Here is a 16,850-nt window from a genome sequence, read left to right as displayed (position 1 = left end):
CCGTTCGCATGAAGAGGCTAGATTCCGTCGGTGCAAGCGAGATGATGACCGTATGGACAGCAGGCTGCTAAACCCTGTGACAGCGTGATCGGGGCTGAGAAACCGGGCGCCAGCCTGGTTTCCAGTTTCCATAAACGCATACCCAAATATACGAGATGGATACACCATACAAATTCAATCGTTGAACGTTCTCAAAACGAATGACTCGATTTCGCTGAAGCGGAAAGAACTGGAGGGTTTCCTCGAAAGACGGTCACCAATGTAGCAACCGCCAACATAAACCGCAAGTAGCAAGGAGAAACGCGGAGCGTTCTCAGTACCGCAACATGAAATTTATACCAGAGATATATGAAACTAGCCGTCTCCTTTGCATTGAGGTTTCGGGCAGCTTCTTTGAAATTATTTTGGAGAAAGTCGGACTCGTCGTGCACCAAAAGAAAAGCCGAGCCGAAAGCCACCTGCTCAATTCGATAAGACGGCGGGAGACTGAAGCGAAAGTCTCCTTAGCCTCCCAGAAACACGAGTGATCTTGCTTTAGCAAAACCTGGGTGGCGTTCCCCGAAGGCAGCAGAGGCGTTTCGTCTCCAAGGCGACGCTTCACGCCTCAGGACACACCAGATACTCGAAAGCACGAGGACATCTGGGCTGCTTTGGAACCCCTCTGTGAGAGCGTCTGTCGCCTATAATCGTGTCATTTCGCTTCTCTGGCGGAGCAAGGCCGCTCAGAAAAAACGGAGAAGGAAGCGAAAGGCCACCAGAGACTCCTTGCTCTTGGAAAAATACCTATGGACGGTCGGCATCGAGCGGCAATTCTGCCCCACGCGCCGCTCCACTGTGACGCAGGCCTCTTGACGCTTAAAAACCTTCCCCTTCACCTGCTGTACGCGTCAGGTTGCTCTCGATGTAGCCTGTGGTAGAACTCCAAATGTGGATCTCGCGACTGCCGGAATGCCCGTTCCAACAGATCCAAGTTTCCAGGGTGCAGGACGACGGGGACAGTCGACAAAAAACACCTGAACTCCGCCAGCAAAATTTTCTGGTGAACGGCAACTTTACTTCGAGGAAGTTTCACGTTCCAGCCCGGGAAAATGAAGCAAACGAAGGTGCCACTCCGGAGCGACCGCGACGCTATGACACTCTGCCGACGCCGGGTTTTCACACGCCGAGATGCGCCGGTCACCTGCACAAAGAAATATGAACGATCCAGATCTAACTCCACCGAATCGAGCAACCAGACAGCTCTTACGACAATACAGACATCGAGCGTACTCGCACTGCTGCGACCACAATCATGTTCTATGGTCTGTAGCGATAGACAACTGAGGGAAATCCAAATGTGTGTAACTGACTTCCGCGTGCTTGTCCACTGCATGGTTTTTACGCATGTCATGGTTTTGTCCTTGGAGAAGAGAGTGGCACGTCGCTTACAGCGAGCCCGCAAAATGAAGTCACTTTGAACAGACTGGCGAAGTCTTGGGCGCACGACACTGAAAGAAGGGGCTGACACACTAGACGTCAGATATCATTACAGAAAGAACGTGACTGCAAAAACGTACCGCAGAAAAAAAGGGGGAAAGGGACCTCACACAGATGAAAGCAGAACTGCAGGCCGATAACGCTGTTGACCGGAGTCCACCTTTGCACCTGTTCGCAGACCCCAGCAACACAGAGGCGGAACCGCAGTGGATTGTTGCGTACGTAAATGATCTGCGGGCGACTTCCATCCTACGACAGTTTTTCAGTGGCCCACACGGATGTCTATACACCTCGTACGGGCAGTGGCAAGCGGGTAGACACTGCGGTTTGCTGAGAACGGCATTTTTGGAGACACAAGCCAGCGAAAGTGTAGCCAAAACCGTGGACCCCAAGTAGATTCCAAGGATGCCACCTCAAAGGACAGAACTCCAGTTTCCAAACATCTTACGAATGGGCGTGTGGCGCACGACCCAGTCGTCTTCTGCTGCTCCCGTTCCTGAACTGTCAACATGGAGTGACCCCACTAGTTAGATGACAAAAACTTGTGCCGGGCAGCAGGTTTTGATGACAAAAGCGAATGTTTCTCGATGCATTTCGCTTGCAAGCGGTTCTTGCAAGTTCCACGTTTCGGTTTCCATCACAAGACTCCACGTCCAGTGCGTACAGCGGCAACCCGTAGGCCGAGACGCAGTGTGGAAAACTTACTGGCAAAGAGTCGACGATGGGAAGCGCAACCTTTTTGCTCTTGTCAGGAGACTTTCGCTGTTTGTAGCCTGTTGGCGTCGCAGCTGGTTCTCCAAAAACAAGGAAGTGCAGAGGCCGCGGGAAAAGGGCAAAAGTGCACGGGCGGCCCCTCGTGGAGAGGACCACGACGATGCCGAGGAAATCGAAGAGGGGTGGATCCAAAGAGAGTGTCCGCTATTGTGTGAAGTCAGAGGCTAAATCGTGGTATTTTGGAGACGGAACGGGGTTTCAGAAGCGGCGATAAGCTTGCGGAAAGTGGAACCGAGCTGAGATTGCACAAACGGACAACCCACACGGGGGAGCACCAGGGCGGTTACGGATCGCCTCCCGCTGAAGTGCTTCGAAGAGGGGCGTCGGGTTTGCTGGGCAGACCGGCTGAGCCACGTATAATTCCGCAGTCTACACTTCTGCGCGTGCTTCGTGGGCACCTGAGCTCGACTTGAATTTAGGATGGAAAGCGACAAAGGACACACAGACCGCAGAAAGTCCCTTGGCTACAGAAAAAAGTGGGGCAACAAATACTCGCACTCGCCTGCACATCTGGAAATATGTGCATGCTCCCCCCAACGAATAGCGAGGGGCCACGCTCGGGAAGACGAGCAGGCAGGTGCGGGCTACCTCAAGTAGGCACCGAGGGTGCTGCCAAAAGGACCCTCGCCGATGTTCGGTGGCAAGGCGCAAGACAGCGGCCACTCCAGCCCAGAAAGTGGCTGCCGTCGACGAAAGAGACACGGAAAACAACAAAATAATTTCCTAAACGTATGCCAGTTAGCGTCAGGACGACAGTGGCCAGGAGGCAGTGGGCGGTGAGGGTAGAGGACGGCGCTGTCACCCAAATGTGAAGCACACGGCAAAAGGAGATAGCCGGCAAGATACGGAGTGGAAAAGCACGATAAACACAGCCTGTGAAGTTAACGTATCCACATAGAAGACACTTTTCAAGGTGAATGCTTTGGGACGTATATATTTTACGTTCCACAGATCTACATGCGCTTGGGAAGCATTTGCACGCGAGCTTACACTCAAGGACTCACCACTTCGTGGTACGAACGAGACAACACCCAGCGCAGGTGTAGGCAAATGCAATGGGTCGATTCCAATTTCTCTACAGATCTACCAGACAATTGTACACCACAACTTGGTGAGATTCTTTCTCCCTGACAGAGTGGTCTCACACCCTTTCCGTAAGGACTTGCTCCTGGCTGGAGCTACAAAGTCGACGGGAAAGGCTTAAAACCTTGCAACCCCAGTGGAGACAAGCACCTCTCTGGAGAGACAGCGTTTGCACAGATATGATGTCTATCGATAGAAATGTCTGTTCTACCTACCGGCACGTCCGTTGCTCCAGGCATTCACTCACACAACGGAAAATATAAACATTTATACCGCCAGGACGACAAAATGGGAAGAACGGGCACACAAGTCGCTCGCTCCGGGCTCTCTGGGAGGCAAAAACAATGTCGCCAGAGAAGCGGGGTTCCAGATGCAAACGGTTTTCGGCTTCGGGAAGCCACCAGCTGGAAATTCGAAAGGTTCTGTGTTTAAAAATGCGGAAGAACAAAATGTGTTTCATCGCGCTGGCAGCATGACAACGCCGAGTGGGTCTGAACGGCGAGATAGAGACAGCGGACGGGGTGGTAGCGCTCGCTCCGGAGCCTATCCCAGAGAAAACGTTCAGCCCCGCTGGGTGAGACACCTAGCAAGGCTATGGCGATAGTTCCCGACAAAGATTTTGGGCTCGATAGGCGCCAAAAAAAGTCTCAGCAGCGATAGGGGCCAGACAAGAGCCAGTCTCATGCTTGCCGCTTCTGGATCTACGCACCTCCATTGGGCAAGAAAGATCAATTTTCTCGCAGCTCGGTTGTACATCGTGGTAGCAATTTGTACTTTTCTTCCAAATGCGTCACGTCTCGTTTTGGTTGGGGATTGTCTGCCTGTTAGCCGATTTAGCAGTTGCCCAGGAGAAGAAATCATGGAGAGGAACCAGAGTACACGTGAGGTTTATTGCCAAACACGGGTCTACAAGCGGAACAACCTTCAGTCTCACGTACTGTTGTCGATCTGAGGTGTTCCAGCTTCGATGAAAGGCTGGCGGAAAAGCAGGAGGGGTTATCACTCGTCTCCAGTCGTGCCATCGATCATCTCCTCTCAACCGGCAAGGCTGGCTACTGTTTCAGTGTACCATCTTGGCCAGATCCTTCAGTTTCGGGAGCTGCTAGCGAAACGCTCGAGCAACTTCTTCCTTGTCTATCGGCCCACAAACCCTTTGGCGTGTCACAGTTCGCCGTCAGACCGCGTGAACAGTCGCTTTCGAACCATTCCAGCCCCCCTCAGAACCTGAAAACTAATCCCCCACTCTCTGCTATCTGCGAAGGGGAAACGAGAAAATATAACGTTGTTCAACAGCATCTGTGAGGGTACGATCCCAGCTGCGGTATGCGTTAACACGATCTCAATGGCCATGTGTCACGAGAACCGCTCCTCAGGAGAAGCTGGTGTGACACTGGCTTCACGCGCCCATCTCAATGTTGGTTTATCTGCTAGTACCGGCGAAAGCTTGCCGGCGCTGGTAGATCTATCTCAGCCGATCAGTAGGCAGCGTCGAAAGGGTGCAGGCATGTGGGCCAATACACAAACTTGAAAGCAAGAGTCAGGCGGAAGGAAAAAAAGTTCCCTCCCACTCCTCCAGGCCTGTGCCTAGAACGCCTCCAGAGAAAACTATTGACGCTGCGTTCCGTATGGTTTCTGCTGAAAGGTATGAGGTTTCTTCTTCTCGTCAGCTCACGCCGTACTCCGGGTAGCCACCAAAAACCCGATCCAAGTATTTCGCACAGAGCCCAAGATATGTTGTCTCGATGGCAACCGCCCTGGTGTAACTTCTGTTTCTTTCATTTGCCGCCACTAACAATCGGCATGTCGGCTACCGTTCAGCCTTTCTTCGTTGGCTGAAGAGGTATATGCATAGCATAGGGGTAATAGCCCTCTCCAAGGACATAAATATGGACGAACGAGCATCTGAAACGCTACTACCACTTCCGCTGGAATTGCATGATAAACGTTCGCCGCAAACACGTGAAGTGCCAAAAGGGAAAGGTTGTTTCTCGCCGACATCCGGAACGGTGGGAGTTTTGCCAAGTGCCGACTGTAGCAATACGCCGGCCCAGTAGAGAAGGCGCTGCAGTTTCCAGCGAACCTAGACTTAAGGACGTCAATTCACTTTGAAAAGGAGTTTCTGGAGGTCCCCTGCAGATTTGGACGCCTTCATATTGTCTCGCAAACGCAAGCACAGAACTAAGCATGCCCCTCGCCTATCCAGCAGTCACGCCGGCGCCCCTGAAGCATTCCTTTCCAGTCTATTGCTCGAAATTTTCACCCCTACCCATCGCAGACACCTGAGACTGTAGCTGACAGTTGACCGCAAGCGCAGCAGAAGTATCTTTCCCTCGTCAGGGACTTACGACTACTCTTGTTCTGCCCCTGGCTTCACTCCCCCAGTTGCTCGATTCTTTTTTTTGACGTGCTTGTCCAGAGTCACTGGCCGTGTGGTGTATTCGCCATCTGGACTGTACTGGTGCGCATGAACTACCGCGTCTCGTCTCCGCACTGGTTGAGTTGCATCTGCTGGCCGCAATTCCAGCTCATTTTTCGATTCCCTTTCTGAATCGGAAACTCGACTAAACTCCACAGTTTCCGAACGCCTAGAGCCAGCGGGTTTTCGCGTGTTGCATACGCTGTCACTGTCGCCAAAACTGACCTCCTCGCTGCGCGAACCCTGTTCATCAAAAGTATTCTCTGTTACCCGTGCTAAATATGATTTCTGTGCCAGCGCATCTGGCCCGCGGTCAGATGCGCTGGTTCGCTCATCGCGCATCAAGTGAGCAGTTTCGTCATTCGCAGAATCCCCGTAAACCGCCGTGCGTCTTTCCACCTTCATCGCACCGTGGACTCTATCCATGCCAGTCGTCGCATGCGCGTCTTCTGTGCCGCGTGCTTCGCTCACGAGAGTCTCAGTTTCCTGGACGACGTCATCCAAGAACTTGAGCACTTCTCCCCAGTGTTCCTCATCACCTAAAGGCACATGCACACAAACACAACCAATGCGGATTCCCGATGCGTCACCGAGAGAGCGTGTTTGCGTCCTTTCCGTGCAACAAGCCGTCTGTTTAGCAAATCCTGAGCATGGCGGCGGGCGATTGGCCCACTCTTGCATGGACGTTTATACTTTCAGTTCGCTGCCTCCCGCGCGCAGGTCGATTTCTGACGAAGAGTGCTTCTCGGGAATCCTACCAAGAGCCCGGAAAGCTTCTCGCAGTTGCAGGACATTCGCGAAACGCAGCTGACGGAGTGTGGCCACCCGATCGGCTAAAAGAATCGCCTCGGCCTTGGAAAAACAGTCATAGTCGTGGCAGTCGAGCTGCGGGAAGAGCAGAACAGACACCACAACGACCACGTGCAGCAGCCTTGTTCGGGTACGTATCCCCCGAACTGACTGGCGCAAGCCAGACGAAATTCACACGGTCGCCTACTTCAAATTCTTCTGACACTTTCTCCGAGCAACACCTGAGCGTTCCTCTCTGGTCCCCCTGTTTGTTTTCCCCGGTTCCGGCAAATCTGGTCATCATAGTCTCGTCGCCATGCGGCCACTTCTTCATTCTGCGCCGCTCTCCCTCAGTTTCTCGATTCCCGGCCTCAAATGCCATAGCGTTCCAGAGCGGTTATTCCATAACACTACTGATTTCGGCGCAACACCCGGATTCGTCTTGGTACCCGCACTGATCGCCACAGATCTCGATTACGCCAGTGCGTCAGGGTGTACGCTCCCGACCGAAACCGCTGCGGGCGTCAGAGCAGACCCTCTGAGCAAGTTGCAGAGAATTTAATCGATACTCACTCAACATCAAGTGTGCGAACGCAGACAGCGTATGAATTATTGAAAATTTTACCTTCACACATTTCTTTGCCAAATATAGAATTAGACAAGCCATTTGTCTGACTCTCGATAAATTCTCAGATACACGAAATCGGCGAGCGCGACCTTACCTTATGGAGCAGATGAAGCGCTGCAGCCATGCCTGCAATCTGCGTCCTTTGGAAGCACCGCGGCATCTGCTCGGCCACTTCTTGCAGAAGCTGAATCCCCGTCTGGGATAGGTTTGGGAGGCGGTACAGACAGCACAGCACTCTTAGGTAGAGCTGCACACAAACAGGCAGCAATGTAGCACCCTCAAGAGCAGGCTAAAGTTACGAAACTCTCCAGAGAACTGGACTGTAGAGACAAAAGGCAACGCAGAGGGAAAGGACAGCATCCGAAACATTCTTGTCGCAAGACACGACCAGAGCAGTCGCGAGACAACGGATATCAGATAACAGGGAATTGGTGCATACAGAATGGCGAGAAAAAGTCTGGAGAAGTTGAGGTCCCATTCAGCGGTTTGCGTCTTCCACTGGCTAGCACATTCCACCGACGAACAGGTAAAACCATTTCAGAAAGGCAGAAACGGCGCGGTCCTACGTAAAACCAAATATGCCGAGCATAAGCTGCTGTTTTCTACACAGGACCGGAATTCACATGGTGCCAAACCTCACATTTCTCCGACAAATAACACAGGATGTGTTGCGTCACTACAGATATATATATATATATATATATATATATATATATGGGCGTAATTCGGCACACATACACAAATCTATATATATTTGCATACATGTAAACCTCTGTAGGTATATGTAGGACACTTGAGCCTGTTCGCCGGGATCGCTTGCGCCGAATTTAGAAGAAGAGGCACATGCGACAAAGGCGAACCTTTTCTAGGTGCTGCACAAGTCGCATTCGTTTCTATTCGTTTTTCGTCTTACTCCCAACACGGTTTCGGCAGTGGCAGCTGCAGCAGCTTCTGCGGGGCTGTGAGGCCTCCCCGAGACGCTGGCGCCTGGAGGCGTTGGCCGTCGAGCGAGGAGCGCAGGAAGAAGTTTCGTGTGAATGAAGAGAGAATCGTAGTGCCCGAGAAGTACAAGAGACTCCAGAACCTAGGAAACCAACAAAGCCACATTTGCCACTTTGACTGGAGGGGTTTACACAATCCGTAAACACTGTTTTTATGCAATCAATGGAAAGACTTCTACGATTCCCTTGAGTCGCGTTTGGCGCCGGAGTCAGGCACTCTTTCGGGGTCGGGTGTGTTTGCGTCCAGAGACATCGCAGACGGCAAAACTAGATTTTCCCCTACCATGTTTGAAAACAAGTCTTTGCTGTCCAGTGTGTGATCCACAAGGGAGTTGATGAAATGAACCTCAGAGACAGCTGTCGCAGAGACAGCTGTGAACGCACGCAAACGACGCCGGAAAAAGGACAAAAAGAAGTCTGTACATGGGTTATCTCTCACAGTTCGGTGACAGACCTCATTGGGAGTACGTCGTTTTCTCTCACACATGCGAGTGGCGACGAGATCTACATAGAATATGGCAATTGCACTACATCGTGCGGCTATGATTTTGATGCTTTTCTTGCAGGATTTGTACGGAGGTGCATTTGGTAGCTTTTTTGTACCACTCTGACAGCGTCCCCCACAGACTGCACCAAAAGCCGTCGTGGATTCGCCTTCATGCCACCTACAGTGTTGCTGTGCACTACTTCCCAGAATGCTCACAAATCATCATGCTCAGACGCTCACACTCAGGACGGCGGACCTGAGCCTGTTGGGACTTGAGGAGGTTCCTCTCGCTGCACAAAAAAAACGACCTCTCACCTGAAGATTCTGGACGAAACCAAACGGACCCATGCGACCGCGCAATGCTCGGAGAATGGCGCTGATGCAACTGCCATCCCGTCGCTTCTTGTTGGGTGGTCTGAGATGCAGCAGAGGAAAAAGAAAGCGTTTAAAGACACAAGAGACAGACTGAAACGAACCGACGCTTGGCGGAAGGACTATGGCAAAAGGGACAGCATTCGAGCAAAAACGAAAAATGCTACGTCCACTCTCTTCTTGGCATTCTTCTCTCTAAAAGACTCGGCCACGAACTCGACGGGGTTCACAAGCACACTCGTGTATCTAGTCACGGTCCACACATATCAATACACGCATATACATATACATATACATATATATATATATATGCATGTATGTATTTATATATTATAAAGATATACATAGATATATAGAAATATAGAGATATACAGATAGATAAAGATGAAGGTGGACACAGGTTCGTGGCTGGGTAAGGGACCTACGCCTTCTGCATTTGTGCACATACAGATACACGTCGAACTGAGCAAGACAACAACACAAGTCGCCTCGTGCATGCAGGGTGGGGAATCGTGTGTGCCTATTTCGAGGTCAGAATCTACATTGCATTCCAGGAAGCTTGCGTCTCTGTCGTGTGAAGTGAAGCAGCGAGGCACAACTGCCGCCAGCCAACTGCACAAGGCTAAAGAAGAAACCTACAGAGCCGCCTGCATTTTGCCCAGGCCGAGCAGAAGACTGAGGAGCTCGCAGCCGCCGAATTCGGAAATTCTTCTCTCTGCTTCTGCCGTCACTGCGTCGAACAATTTCTCCTCATACAAACCCACGCTGGAACACCAGACACCAACAGTGACTCCAGCACACAATTGGATACCACATGTATGCACTGTGTACAAATGCATTTGTAAAGGCGAGCATAGAAATACTTACATCTACAGGATGTCTTACATACATGTATTCGATGTGCGTACACAGGCACGCCTACTCATATAAGCACATATACATACATAAGCATATATATGTATGTATATTATATATATATATATACATGTGTATATATGTATAAATATATATATGTATATTATATGGTTACATAATCGCGCGGTTTGTGAGCGTGGCTGTTTGGAAATCGTCCACAAGCAGCCGCTGCATTTGCATGCGACCCGGTGTGCTGGAGCGGGAGACCAAGTACGCTGCATGCAAATTCGAAGCACCGGAACTCCGCTTCTCCCCCCGCCCCCCAAAAGATGCGTGGTAAACGCTCGTGTTCCAACGAGCAATGATTAACGTGATCTTTGCGTCGCAAGAGAGGTAGAGAATCCTGCGAGCCTCCATGAAACTGGAAACGCATGAGGTTTCGTCTACGCGAATGGAAACGCTGCGGTAGAAACACAGGGAAACGCTTCTCTGACCTCGCGAAAGATGTGCAGACATTTGCCAATGCGATCGGCGTCAAGTCGTACACGTAGGGAGGTAGCGCTTCTGCGACAGGAGAAGGGTCAGCAACATGCACATAAAAATAAACGCATGCGTATACAGAGAGGTCGTCATAGATAATCACACTTGTGGAAGGAAAACTTCGTTCATCAGCAAACTTGTACAGACTGACGTACACAAAACTCTGTGTCCAGGCAAGTGACAAGTGGAATGCCGACCCATATGCACGTATATGTAGATCAGTGTGTACACACGCACACGCATACACAGATACACATATGTTTATAAACATGTATGTATGTATGTTTGTATGTATGTTTGTATGTATGTTTGTATATATATATATATATATATATCGGTGCAGATGTACAATCAGGATGTAAACGCAGACGCTGAATGCTCTACACATGTCTCGATCTGTGCGCCGACGGGGGGCACCGACGCACATCTGCATCACCTGCCGAGAGCCACCCGGCTGCCACTGAAAAGGCAAAGACCCCAGGGCACAGGTGGAAGCGCGTCCGGACTTCTGCGGGCAAGTACGGTTCTCTGTTTGTCGACAAGGTCTGTGTGTGGAGACACCTAAGTGTGCAGAGAAGAACCTGAACTCGACTGCACAGATGCCTTACTCGCGACCAGTCGAAAGAACTCTTCATCCGCTATCCTCCTGAAGAACAATCAAGACATGATAAAAGAAGTAGAACACAAATACATAAATACGGACGCGTCCATATGCATACGTACGACTGCGGAGTATTTCGGCAGACACACTTGCGCGTCGGTATGCCTGTGCATCTAGGGAGCAGACCGGTTCTCCAGGAGTACGCAGAGCGTTGGAGAAGCGTCGTGGCGTTGTCTTCCACGGTGAAGGCGTTCAGAAGTGTATAGAGAGGTGCTCTCAGTCTTCTCCACGTTAGAAGGGCGGCCAGAGGCGAGTCGGTTGTTCCTGCTTACAGTTTCGCGTAGGCGTGGGCAATGTTGACAAGATCTTTAGGTCTCAGCTCGGAGACGACTTGTACGAGTTGCGTGGCTAGCAGCGCATGCAAACGTCTGAAAAGAGGGCAGAGCGGACACTGAAGGCCAAGTGAGAACGCCGGACGCGTCTTCTTCGTCATCTTCGGTACACCGTTTCCCTCTTCGCTCCACATGCGATGTCACCCGTTCGAGGAGTCTTGAGTGTTTGACTTTTTGAACTGTCGCCTTCTCGGAAGTTTTGATTCTTTCGACAGAAACTGAAGACCCTCTCGGTCTTCGCTCTACCTGCCTGAGGCCCTGTCATCCGGGGGGCGCGCGATCCGGAAACTCGGGCATTTTCACATTCAAGAAAAAAAAAACTAGGCGATTCACGATCCACACCAGACGCTTCAGTCGGGCACTCCTCTGCTCCCTGTGAGAAGTGCATCCCCTCCTCCTTCGCGTTCGAGGAGTCAAAACACATACGACAGGCTTTTGGAGTTCTTCGGTCATACACAGAAGCGTTCTGTGAGCGTTCGTGAACAGCTGCTGTCCCTCGGACGTCCCCCAAGGAATCGAAGTGCAGTGCCGAGTACACTCCGGCCCAGACGAGATGAGTCCCCACTCGAGACGCGTTCTGAGAAACTCGCGGCGACTTCTCTTTGCAATCTGCAGTCGCGAGAACGCAACGGAACGCAGATCTCTACAAGCCGCACCCCAATGCCCATCTCCATCGAGGCCTGGGATAACGCTGCAATCTTAAACGCAGGAACGAGGAACTCCAGAGCGAAGACTGAAACCCAAAGGCTTGTGTGCGGGTCTGTGGGCGTCGACTCGTCCTCGCTGTCTCTCTTTTTGAGTCTGTGCCCGAGTGTCTACTTCCGTCCGTTCTTCTCTGTGAAGTTGCGTTTTCCCTTCTTGAAGAAAACGTTTTTTCACTGACGACTCAACTGACATGAGAAGCAAGCTGTCGACAAGACGCGTTGGGAAGTCGTCTGTGAAACAGGCTAGAAATGGAAGCACATTGAATGAAAAGGCGCAGCCAGTCGCTTGCTCTCACCTGTCTGAAAAGAGAAGCCGGCCACAGGCAACCAAAATATTTGTCAAATCGACTCCGCGGAACGGAGAAGGAGAAGGCGACGAAGAAGAAAGCACAGAAGAGGAAGACGAAGAGGAAGAAGAAGAGGAAGGAGGAAACGAAGAGGAAGCGAGAGAACATGTGCGCTCAGAATCAGGAGAGGACGCCTGGGCCTATCGGGAAACAGAAAAGCAGAAACAAGGACGCCGGCGCGCATGCGAGGTAAAACGAAGAGAGCTGGGAGTTGTGCTGTGGGCGCGTTCTGAATCGGAAAAACGAGAAGAAACGCGTTCCGAAGGAAACCTCGACAGGTACGCAGACTGAGGGCGCTTCCTTGCATGCAGAACGTTTTTGATCCCGCATGCAAAGAGACACGCCCAGACACCTTGAGAGACTGATTGGTAAGAGACGGAGAGCAATGCCGAGAAAAACATACGCGCAGATACAGATGCATGGATTCAGCAAAAAACAGGCAGGAGACAGGAACACACTCCATAAGGAGATACATGTTTATCTATGAACAAATATCTCCCTAAGTACAGAGGCCGCGGGAGTGGCGGTCATGCTGAGAGGCAGAGATCGATGCAGAGAAGACAACGTAGAAAGCATTAGAATTACAACTTCAGGGAAGCACGGATTCATTCACGCAGGTACAGAAGCAAGAATAACAAACAAGCAAATACATGAAGAGACTGAGACATCCCTTTAAACGCGTATGTCCACGAAGCAATGCGCTCGCAACATGTCTCCTCGCTGTGAGAGAGGCAGATCTGACGAGACAGGTAGTCTGCACTCCTGTAGACAACTGGATGCGACATTACGAATATTTCGCTTTGCTTGATTGCAGATCAGCGAGCAGTTGGTGCCTCACGAGAGCAATGAGGCGAGCTGAGAGGTGTGAGAAGAGGTTGAAATCCTGAAGCTTCCGTAGTGCGTAGACTGCAAAGGAAACGAAGGAAGACACAACGAACCTAGCAAACTGAGGACGTCAGAGAGGCAGGCAAACTCCACGTTAATGAACCGTAAAAGTGTATGTCCATCTACACCTCAAATTACGTATTCAAATGGAAAACTATGTATCTGCAGCTAAGTACTGTATACAGAGAGATGTATACGTTTATATGGTCAATTGCTTTTTTGACAAGTGCCGTCTATAATTCAAGGACCTTGCATTTCCCTTCCCTCTGAGAAAGAGATCAATTTGCTTTTGACGTCCACTTCGCCGCACAGGTCTACATATATATATATGTATATATCCACATTCATATATATATGTATATATATATATATATATATATATATGCAAGTCGTTGCATGATGCGTGGCTGTGGTTTTCCATTTGCTTGACCTTTGAGAAGGAGGGCGATTTGTTCGACATTCAGTTCGTCACAGATGGCGATGGTTCGCTGGGAGAGTTGGCGCCAGATTTGCGGTTCCAAGATGCCTTCGTTCAGCAGCTTGCGTGCGGCAGGCGCGAGTTGGTGAGGACCGAGAGAAGGGAGGGACGCGACCAGAGAGGCGGCGGAGGAAGGCCGAGAAGGCGACGGAAACGAAGAGAAAGAAAACGCGGAGGAAGCGACGCAGGAGGGAGAGCACGCGTACGCAGCGGCCCGAGGGAGACCAGGCGTCAACAGAGACAGCGATGACTCAGGACGAGGACTGGAGAGGATGGCACAGCAACAAGAAGAAGCACGGAGCGCGGAGGCAGAAGAGCGGCAAAAAAGACAAGAAGGACGAGCAGGAGAAGAAGGAGGAGAAGGAGAAGAAGAATGGTGGAAATGAGAACGAGAAGAAGAAGAAGAGGAACGGTGGAAATGAGGAGAGAAGGAAAGCAAACTGTCAGATGAAGAGACACTTGAAGGGGAGAAAGACAAACGAACACTGTAACTCGGCGAGCAAGCGGCCCGACCGCAACGCTCAGCAGTGACAGGGACAGAAGAGGGACATGAAGACGAAAAACACTGAATATGTCTCCAGTTATGAGACACAGACAACGAAGTAGCAGAGACATCTGAAACGAGAGAAGAAGAGAAAATCGGAAGCGGACAAGGTAGAAGGTTGGAGGAAGGATGCACATGCGTTAAAGAAGAAGAGGAAGAGACGTTATCCGACAAGGAGGAGTAAGAAGAAGACGAAGAAGATGAGAAAGAAGATGGAGACGAAGAGTCTGTGGAGGGGGAGGGAAAAGGAGAACTGGGAGGAAAACGAGAGAAGGAGCGGAGGCAGACGCTTCGAGAGAAGCCGCCCGAGAGGCTACGCAGTTGACACGCAGGCCTCGGCGTCATGGCTGATGAAGGAGGAAACGAAGAGGCGGCAATCCGTCGAAATGCCTCGAAAAATAGGCGGGAACTAAACTGTGTAAATCTCCACCAGATAAACGCAGGGAATACAGATTGCGAGGTATGCGCCGTTTTCGCGAGGAACGATGACGCTATTTCTGTAGATCTATTCCCCATCTGCCTTTCACGCTCATGTCGATGTTTCATGTGCATCACCTCGCATGCACCGAAACACACATTTCATCAGGATTCGGAGCCGCATGCAGATATCCAAATATCCATATACGAATACAAAACTGCGCCTGCTCAGATACGAATATACAAACATGTATAAGTGAATGAATGGCTTCTCTGGAGCCTGGACTCTTGTGCAGGGCCTCGTGTAACTCTTCGCGCATGCGTTGTGTTGTTCCCCTCTGGAGACAGGGAGGACATCTCATGTTTTCTGGAGTGCGATGGCGAGGCAGCGCGAAAAGAGGCACAAGAAGAGAGAACGAAAGAAAAGCTGAGGGAAGGAAACTGAGAGAATCAAGGCTCGTTAAACTCTCACGCCTTTGCCGTCTCTGGTCGTGCATTCAAGCGGACATGGCCTCTGTGTTCCTCACTCTTGGAAGATGGAGATTTCGCCGACTCCAGAGCGCGTACACGAAGGACAAGACCTCCACAAAAAGAAAAAAAAGCATCCTTCATCAAGAAAAAGATGTTTTCGTGGTTCACATGTAGAACAGACGCGCTGGGTATCAGTCGGCGGCGCGCAGATATGTCTCCGTCTCTCCGTAACTCTCCGCCTTGCTGTCTGCCCTCAGAGAAAACGAACTTTTACAGGGTCTCTCCACGAGGGAGTTTTTCGTCCCGAGTTGAAGAAGAAGATGAGATTGTTCGAGAAAAAGTGCCTCATTTGCCTTCCGTTTGCCGTCAGAACGTTCGCCCGTCGATTCCAAGAACGCGCTGTGCAGTTTCTCTTGCGCGAAATCGCGCTTCTTCTTGGGAATCGGGGGCCTTTTTCACGGTTAGCTCCGCGTCTGGCGAACCTGCTGGTTTCGTCCCTCTTCCGGACTCTCTCCAGTGGAGACTCCGCGAAGAACTCGCGAAGAACGGACTTTTGATGAGGCGAAAGAGTATTGTTTTCCGGTGTGCACGGACAAGCGTCGCGGTCCGACAGGCCTCAGGTGGATGTACTACCGAGATGGTTTAGCGTTTAGGATTTGCGCCGCCTCATGCAAACATGCAGCTGCGTTTCTCGCGTTTCCGGATCGCTTTTCCCTGTTGCGGGAGTTCCACGCGCTTCCCCGTCTTTGCGCGTTTTCGGGGGTAGGGTTTCTCTCCACTTTTCCAGGAATTTCACGCGATTCCGAAAACGGTGTCTCGTGAACTCCTCTGAGGCGCCAGCTATCGCGTTGCTGGGGTACGACACACGCAACGACTTGTCAACTCCCCAAGTCGCTTTCCATCCTGACTTGTCTCTCGACCCTTGTCTGCAGAAGAGCCGAAAATCCTCGGAAAGCACGACCCAGCTTCCCTCCTTTTTGGAATTTTTGAGGGGATGCATTCACGCCAGTTGGAAACTGGCGCCTGAACGCTTCAGCTCGCTGTCACACACGAACTCCTTTTCTTCGGTCCGTTCTCTGAAGGTCTTCTTTGCCATCTCCACTGTCGCTCTCCGCTTGTCAGTGTCCCTCCCCGCCGCATCTGCTCCCCGTCTTGTGACGGATCAGGAGCCGGAAGAGACGACGCGCTTTGCCTGCGTTCCTTCGCGTACTCAGGAACATACACAGACGTATCCTCGAAAAACACAGCGGAACGTGAATACGCGAAACAGACCACAGCCCGCAGGCAGCGAAGCCGCGTTTCTCTGCGAATTTCTTCCGCTGCGCGCAAAGTGGTGTGCATCATGTGAAAATGGTGAATAAACGAACGGATAAAAAAACGGGCAGAAAAGCATGCGTGTTCAGGTGTCCATACACCCGAAAAATGAACGCAGCGTCTTCGTGCGTAGATCGTTGAGACTGTTTCGTCCCTCCATCCCGACGCTAGGATGTACACAGTCCAATCCGTATAAACATCTCCATGTTCTATCTTTTTTTGACTGGCCTCTTGGCTCGACTGCTCTTCCTTTCACCCTGGCTGACTTCTCCTCCC

At 51.1% G+C, this 16,850-nt stretch overlaps 2 protein-coding genes across 2 annotated transcripts; both read right to left on the bottom strand.

Moving 5' to 3' along the window:
- TGME49_278245 (hypothetical protein) lies at positions 1-3,572 on the bottom strand (the record flags this gene model as incomplete). Its single annotated transcript, XM_018781798.1, has 4 exons — positions 1-1,180; positions 1,557-1,644; positions 2,182-2,249; positions 3,545-3,572. 4 exons carry the CDS (start codon positions 3,570-3,572, stop codon positions 1,053-1,055), a joined length of 312 nt encoding a protein of 103 aa, XP_018635137.1. The 3' UTR covers positions 1-1,052.
- A 1,854-nt stretch (positions 3,573-5,426) lies between these two features.
- Positions 5,427-15,539, bottom strand: TGME49_278250 (hypothetical protein). Its single transcript, XM_018781799.1, has 12 exons — positions 13,781-15,539; positions 13,304-13,371; positions 12,415-12,605; positions 11,355-11,450; positions 11,030-11,067; positions 10,376-10,445; positions 9,666-9,791; positions 8,970-9,069; positions 8,080-8,250; positions 7,261-7,413; positions 6,508-6,634; positions 5,427-6,288 (listed from the first exon to the last, which is right to left on the bottom strand). Exons 1-12 carry the CDS (start codon positions 14,922-14,924, stop codon positions 5,681-5,683), a joined length of 2,892 nt encoding a protein of 963 aa, XP_018635136.1. The 5' UTR covers positions 14,925-15,539; the 3' UTR covers positions 5,427-5,680.
- Between the last annotated feature and the right edge of the window lie 1,311 nt (positions 15,540-16,850).

Source organism: Toxoplasma gondii, chromosome XII (genome assembly GCF_000006565.2).
Source record: "Toxoplasma gondii ME49 chromosome XII, whole genome shotgun sequence".
Taxonomy (NCBI): domain Eukaryota; phylum Apicomplexa; class Conoidasida; order Eucoccidiorida; family Sarcocystidae; genus Toxoplasma; species Toxoplasma gondii.
Note: the sequence above shows the minus strand (reverse complement) of the source record. Positions and strands in the feature narration are given on the sequence as shown.

Excerpts from the sequence above, each read along its gene's own strand:
- TGME49_278250 (XM_018781799.1), bottom strand. The coding sequence starts at position 14,924 with ATGCACATGAAACATCGACATGAGCGTGAAAGGCAGATGGGGAATAGA. Across the intron at positions 13,372-13,780 it reads AATCGCCCTCCTTCTCAAAG|TCTACGCACTACGGAAGCTT; the intron begins GTCAAGCAAATG and ends TTTCCTTTGCAG. Across the intron at positions 12,606-13,303 it reads CAGCTCGCCTCATTGCTCTC|GCCCAGGCGTCCTCTCCTGA; the intron begins GTGAGGCACCAA and ends GTTTCCCGATAG.